Source organism: Podarcis melisellensis, assembly GCF_964234715.1.
Source record: "Podarcis melisellensis genome assembly, chromosome: 3".
NCBI classification, from domain to species: domain Eukaryota; kingdom Metazoa; phylum Chordata; class Lepidosauria; order Squamata; family Lacertidae; genus Podarcis; species Podarcis melisellensis.
The window spans coordinates 79,974,352-79,982,041 of NC_138530.1; the positions used below are offsets into that span (position 1 = coordinate 79,974,352).

General features: G+C 38.8%; 1 protein-coding gene across 5 annotated transcripts in view; it reads left to right on the forward strand.

Annotated features, from left to right (window-relative positions):
• Window positions 1–2,732, forward strand: part of SYNCRIP (synaptotagmin binding cytoplasmic RNA interacting protein) — a 20,012-nt gene extending 17,280 nt beyond the window's left edge. For 3 of the 5 annotated variants that reach the window (XM_081905596.1, XM_081905597.1, XM_081905600.1), the window contains exon 11: window positions 80–2,732. In XM_081905596.1, coding sequence (XP_081761722.1) covers window positions 80–108 — 29 coding nt within the window. In that variant the 3' untranslated portion in view covers window positions 109–2,732. The remainder of the gene's footprint in view (window positions 1–79) is intronic. The other 2 variants (XM_081905598.1, XM_081905601.1) reach the window with 1 other exon arrangement.
• Window positions 2,733–7,690: the final 4,958 nt, after the last annotated feature.

Consider the following 7,690-nt stretch of genomic DNA (forward strand, 5'->3'; position numbering starts at 1 on the left):
TTATTTTACTCATATTTAAACAGTCTTCCTGATTTGATTTTAAGATTTATCTAACTGATTCCTTTTGTTACCTGGCTAGCAGGGAAAAGGGGTCGAGGCCGGTCCTGACCTGTTACAATGAAGACTGACTTGCTAAGTGGGATTACACCAGAAGCTTGCAGTGGAGTAATGGTAAGGAAATCAAGCAACCTTAAGTATCGCGGCTGTATAGGAGCAAATTATTTTGTAGAAGATTCTTCGTGCGAAGATCATGGAATCAAATATGGGACACTTGGACTTTGATATGAATTTCTATTAAGTTTTCTCTGCAGTGCAAATTATAAATCTAAAGCTAATATTTTTCCCAATGTGTACAACAAATTCTTTATCTCTAGCATGGCCTCTTAAATAATGAAATCTTCTTAAAAATGAAAAAACAAAACAAAAACATCTACTTAAAGTAGACCTTTCCCTGGTGTTTTTAAAATGGATTCCAAAAGTGGTATTCTCTTATCGCACTGAGAAATCTAGTGCAGTGATAGGTGAATATCACAATTGGCATCCTTAACTTTTTATTTCTGCTCATGAAGGGTTAATCATGGTTGTCTATATAGTAATCACTTTGAAATGTGTTCAGATACAGCAGTTTCAGGTGTAATCATCAGAGCTGGTTAGTCAGGCATTCCAGATAGTGGTTCTTTTCAGAACCTTTTTTAAAGGGTTGGTTAACTACCTCAGTAGCAGAGGATTGAACTATACCCTATCTGTACTGTACATAGAAATTTTTTGTAGATAAAATCAAGGCTTGTTTAATTATGACATGAGGGTAAAATATATACCAAATGTAACATTCTTAGTTGCCTTTAATTTCAGAGGCTTTGTAAAAGAATCCCTCCTGTTCATCATAACAGGCCTTGTTTTTGTCGTATTTTGTGGCTGAAAAAGCAGCCTTGCTTCTTCAGATATTGTAGTTATTTGGATGTATAATAGTTTAGCAAGATGTTACTTTTTGTAAGACATCAAATGTTAAAAAAGTGCATCAGCAACTTGTACTAAATACTGCAGTGTCCCTTTATAAAAGGTCAGACTAAAACTGACAACTGTACAGTGAAGCCTGACATTTGGATATTTTGAAGTTTTTCATAAATCATAGAAGATAGTATATGGCTGTAGTTTAGCTTTTTAGGTAAAGGTATGTTTTCTCATTAGTGCATTTCTTATTGCTGATTGCTGTAAAAACAAGCAGATCAGCTTTCCATTTTCTCTTTATGCAGATCATGATAACCTGTAGAGTAGAATACAATCATTTGTGCTATGTTTTAATTTTCTAAAGCACCTTGATGACAGTGAGTGTTAAGTGGTGAAGCATCCTCTATTGAATCACCCTTCCAAAAAGTTCTGTCAAGTCTAAATATGCATAGGTAAGATAAATAAAACTATGATTTAATATGGGCTTGGCAGAAAGAGCTTCCCTTATACCCTTCCCAAAGGGATACTGCAGTTGTTACATACCCGTAGGCACCACAATAAGAACTGAGACACCGAATTAAGGTTTTATACACACCAGTTCCCCAGTAAATGAAAAAGTTAACAAAAAATAGATGTCATATGTTAAATGCTCATTGCAAACAATCATTTTGCATTCCTGCAAATAAAATTGTTTTATACTGTAAGCTGGAGGCAAGTGTAACTTATTTTTGTAATAAAGTTTTTATTTTTTTTATGTGTCATTAATATAAATGTGTGTTAGTGCAGAAATCTTCTGGTTTAAAAACTCGTGCGCACACATTTCAGTATGTTTACTTGTATTTACATTTTTTAGAATAGTGGTTTCCAGTAGTCTGTCTCTCACATTAATTGAATTTTTGTTACCTTAATAAATCATTTTAGTATATTGTATGTCAATTACTGGGATAGCTGGGACATAAAGTGTAATTTAAAATTTGTCAAGTATTCATGGGAATATGTAAATGTGCCTTGCTAGATAAGAAGAAACTTAAGTGGCTGGATGGTAAAAAGTCACTGCTTAATGAGACACCTGCTGCCACAGTTTCATATACTGCCCATGGTAAAGTTCTACTTTCCATATTTGAGTAAGAAACATGAGTGTTGCATCAGCTTCTGAAATCTTAAACTTGATAGGATGAGGCTTATGGAACGTAGGTTTGCTAAATGTAGCCTTAAATACAACTTTGATTATATTGTAATCCTTGGTGCTGGCAGTCCCAGTGCCAAGGAGGTTTAAATGCTCCCTTCAATGAGGCTGTTGTGCCAACTGGCATCTTTACTGTCATAGTCTTATGAAGAACACTGTCAAGGTGTTTATGCCAAATTTGATCTGATATCTAATGGAGGTGTAGGAAGAGGGAGAAACCTTCTGACTAAATCTTCCACATTTCTCCCATTGCTGGAAAACAAACTTCTTGTAGGCTTTCAAGCATCACTAATTTTGGCTTGGGAAAGAAGGGAAATTAAAAAAAATTGGCGTTTTTCAGAATTGTGTACTTAGTCAATGCAAATGCAAAATGAAATTTGACAATATGCAAGATAAAATTGAGGTCATATGGTCCTCAATTTCAGCTGTAAAAATGGTTGGGTTGTGGGGGTGCATGTTAAAATTGACTGGAAGTGGTCTGTATAGTTTGTAAAGCAATGGTGAGTAATAAGTACCAGAATCTTGACAGTGTTCTTAAATAATGATGAATTCAAGCCATTATGACTTTTACAATTAAATATTATTTGCACTGTTCTGACATTGGTGCAGTTTTTTTAGCATTATAACGAAAAAGCGACAGTAAAATGCATGTGGAAACTTGTATTGTGAAAAACGATATTTTAAAAAGAAATGTTAACATTGAAAATTTTAAAACAATATGTGAAGGGAATAAGCTTTCACAATTAGAAACTAAAGGTGCTGAATCATGATTTTAGATTATCTTTGACTGGTCACTTTAGGTGTTGATGTTACAGACTACATCAAGCTTTAGTGAAGTTATTGGGACATGATGCTTATATGGATATCATACATTATATTGGCATGGTAACACAGATTTACTGTTACGTTGTAGCAGAAATTCTGGTGGTATTCAGTTCTGTGCCAGCTTATACTAATGAGTCTACATATGTTCCAGAACTGATGAAGATAGTTTATGCTAGTTATTACTACAACTTATTTCTTCTCTTTAAGATACAATTTCCCATGAACTTGTGTTGACATAATTATTCCCAGTTTTGCATAGAATGCCATTCAGCGTAAGTGAAGCTGATAGCAATATTTTTGGTGAGGACTGGAGAAAATAAATAAGCAGGAGTATGTACATTTGATAGACTTTTTTTATAGAAAGTGACTTGAGCTGACAACTAGTTCAGTTGCTGAAAAGAGAAGAGAACAGAAGTGCCTTAAAGGCATTGTGAAATTCCCTTTTGTCTATAAACAAAGATAATTCCTTTGGAAAGCTTCAAAAAGCTTTTCTGTATATTTTACATTCCCTGTACATATGCTTCTCATATTCAGTTATGTTATATGAAGTAGATTGGAGAGGTAGTTGTAAACATTTCACATTACAGTACAAGCTAAACACACCCTGGCTTGAAAACAAAAATGTAAATCTTGTACAAATTGAATAGTAATATGTTCGTAATATGTTAAGTAACCTTTGATTGAGTAAAGAGATTTAATGGGCTGTTTGCAGAAATGTGAAGCTTCTCTAACTTTGCAATTCTGAAACTGACCCAACAGGGGTCTTCTACACTGGCTTTGTTCTGAGATTAGAGGATAAAAGCTGAAGGTGACTGGCTGGATGCTACAGTCTTCATCTTGCACAGAAAGTTGTGGCTGCTAAAACAGAGGTCTTTGCCAGTGAGTACAACTGCTGCCACTTAGTGTGCCAATAAAACTACTCATTTTTGTAGCCATTATATCACTGGATGAAAGCACCCTCCTAGCAAAACTTTAGGATAAAAGGTGGGTTCTGCTTTCTGAAAATAATACATGTTTGGAATTCTCTGAAAAGATGTAGTAAAGGAAGAACTGAACTAATAAGAATTGTTGGAACACAGCATTCCTTTTGGGATATTGCTCAACTTTAATGAAATGAAATAGCTTCATTATATATATAAAGAGGCATGTTATCCTAATATTTAAATAAGAGAATTGCCTGAAGATGGTGGCACGATTCTCTGCTGTTCTGGATGCGTGGCTCAGGCAATGGATTACAGGTAAGCAAGTACACGAGGCTTGATTCAAAGCTGCTTATTCCTCCAGAACAGATGGGGGTGGGCAGACTGCAGGGGGAGTTGGCAAAAATTGCCGCCTCTATTTATGGATGCCTCCCACTGGAGCAATACTTCTGGGAGGACCAATTGGATTCCTTCCTTTGTTTGGTGAAGCCTCCACTGGATTTGAGCCTCTTCTGCAAATGGAAGTATATGTGTGTACTGTTTCCTAGTTTCCCCTTACAGCCTTTCACGGTGCCTCGCACTATTCTTGAGAAGTCCCTCAATCCCAGAAACGATTTTTAAGGAAGAGGAAGCTCAGGCCAAAGAGTACAATGTTCTAGACGCAGAAGTCTGGATCTGATCATTTAAAAAGTATGTAAAATACACAAATCATAGAACATGATACATATTATAAGATTCATACAAAACTTAATCAGAACAATTTACATAAAGAAAAATAAAAAACGTGCAAAAGAATCAACTTTATAAATTCCTCAAAAAAGTAATCTTAGACAAAGCAGTAGTATGCTGTTTTGGATAGCAATCTAAAGGGGGGGAGGGATTACTTTTCCCCAATTACTAATGGGGCAGGTCACCAATCCTAAATTGCATCCTGGTATTACATTCTTCAAATAACAATAGAACCACTCTAGTCTGCTGCTGCCTCCCCCTCAGCTGTAGGGCGGCTGAGGGGGAAGCTGTGGGCAGACGCAAGCCCCATGCTGCCTTTTTGGGCAGCGTGGAGCCTGCAGGTGCTAGAGCCACCACGTCACTCCCAGGAGAGATGTGGCTCGGGCACACTGCAGGTCAGGTCCCTCGGTAAGTGCTTTCCCCTGTGGTGTGGTGCCTATTTGCGCCCCGCCCCCCATCTATGCCTCTGCCCTAGGATCTGCTGGTAGAGAATAGTCTGCAATTTCTTTATATTTCAGTTATCTTCAAAGATAATTGGAGACGTATAATTGGTTGGGAGATGGAGAAGTTTGGTGTCTCCAAACTTGTTAATAAAAATATTAATGTTATTTTCCATATTAAATAATAAACTGGGAAAGAAAGCAAGTGGATAAGAAGCTATTATAGCAGGAAGAAAAAAATGTAAAAAGGAGGGATGAATATAACTTGCAGTTTGTGTTGCGATATGAGTTGAGTGAATGGAAAAAGTTATAGGTGAGTAAAAATAACAGATGTGTGGGTGAGAAGGGAGAAATATGAAAAGACCTCCAGAGCCTCTGGATCAGCAAACTGAGGGAAGGCTGTCACAATAGCCTGTAGTTAGGTCTGTACTTGCGGAAAGCTGAGCTGTGGAGCTTGTTGCCACAAGGAAAATGCTGTGGCAAAATATTTAGATATTTACAAAGATGGATTTGATAACTTTGGAAAATTATGTCTGATTGCCATCTGGTTATGTCAAGTACTGCCAGCATTTTGTGATTAGCTCTGCTCACCACTATTCTCTGATTGCTGGGCCTTAGTAATTAGTCACTGCAAGTGGGGCCTGGGAGTATAACATTTGAGAACATTTTCCACCTCTACACAATTACTATTCTTGAAATGCTAGTTTTTTTATAATTGCATTTTGTTGAAACAATTATTTTAAATTCAAATGGAGTCTTGGATTCTCACAGTCAGCTAAATAACATTTAAGGGCTACACTGTCTAATGCAAGGGTTCTAAATTTTGTAACAGCATAGTTTGGAGAACTGCAGCTATAACAGCCATATCACAAACTCCACACCAGCATTGCTGACGTTATTGGGATTATAGAGGAGAAATTTGTATGTGCACAGAAACCATTTTTGTCATATTTCATGTCAAATGTAGATTAATTTGTTCAAGAATTTAACACTGATCTTGGGTAAAGTGCTTAAATGAAAACATCTGCATGAGATACCACAGGAATGAAGGCGACAAATAGGCAAGGTGAGCTTAGCTCTTGTACGTTTGACGGTGCTTTTTTACATCTGAATAAGTAGAAGATGGATGTTTGCCTAATCTTTAATACCAGATCTTCAGAATGGGCTTGTAATGGTAGATAATGTATTGCTGTCTAGCAGGAATGACAAGTAAAAAGTGTTCCAGCTGTTGGAGTTGGTCTTCACTGAATAGCAAGTATTTATGCTAGGCCTACTGCTCAAATGGTGTAAGCAGTGGTAATTTGGAGATGCTGCTAAGCAGTAGTGCATACAGTTGCATTTTATATATACCTCTGATTTCAGAAGGGATTGCTTTTGATTCATTCATAGATATCAACTAATTTGTAGTCAGTTATAGAACAGGACTTGTGTGATCATTAGAAATTAGGAAAATCTTGCCCCTTCCCTCCCACCGCTGGGGAAAATTGCCAATGAAGAAGAAACTACATAAAATCCCCATCAATTCTATGCCATCTAGCATTCGTAGTGCTGTTCCTTTTTCGGTCATACAACATAGTTTGGGGGGGGGCACTTTTGTAAAAGTATTTGGATGGCTGTTTTAACGTATGCCAGTTGACCCTGTCCAATAGTCATTTCAAGCAACATGGACAACAACAAAAAAGGGGGGTGGGCCAGGGAAAGGCGACCGTATCATGCCAATTGCCAGGGAGGGGGAGTTGTCTCAAACCTGCTTTGCTCCAGACTCCAGTTCCCATTAGTCGCAATAAGGGTGGCCGTGGTTAATAGTGATGGCAGTTGTAACCGGGAAGTGTGAGGGCGGCTCCTGGTTGGAGCAAGTTGCTCTAGCTGGTGCCATTAGAACCTGTTATTCCACCATTTTCTACAATGAGCTGGAGTACATGTGAATCCTTATCCTACTTAGGTTAGTCGGGGAGGCTAACAGCCTTTGCTGTAAAGGACAGGAACATGCATCTGACAACAGGCTAGGTCACAACAACCTTCTACGTTATATAGATGTCGGTACCTCCGTACCTGAAGGTACCGCAGCATCCTTGGTTTATTATTATTTGTGCTCAAAGGATGCAGCAACTGGCTTTTCCTTTGTGGCTAAGGGTGAGCAGGTCCTGAGGGACGTACGTGTCGTAAAGACCACTGCTTGTTCGGACGCTGAGCCGGCTATTTAGTAGCATGCAAGACCTATGGAAATGTGGGCTGTATATCCTATTAAGAGTTGGCGAATGTTTCCTTGCTTCCCCCGTCCCGGCTTTCGTCGGGCCGCCATTTTGAGCGCTTTTACTTCCTTTTACAAATTGGAAGTCTGCAAGAATGGGCGGAAGTGCTTCAGCAGTTCCGCTTCTTCCCCCCGCCCTTTTCCGTTGCCCACGGAATAGGGTGCCCAAGCGGGCGGAGGGTTGCTGCGCTTTTCAGGGGAGCTCTCCCCAAGAGACCGAGGGGAACCAAAATGGAACAAGCGCTTCGGGGAGCCTCTCCGCGCCAACTTCCTTCCTGAGACACGTGGCAACATTGGCCCGCCTCTTTTGCGGGGGTGGGAAGTCACGTGAGAGAGAGCGGGGTGGGGCAATAGGTCACGTGAGAGAAACCGGAAGTCGGGAGCGCCGAGT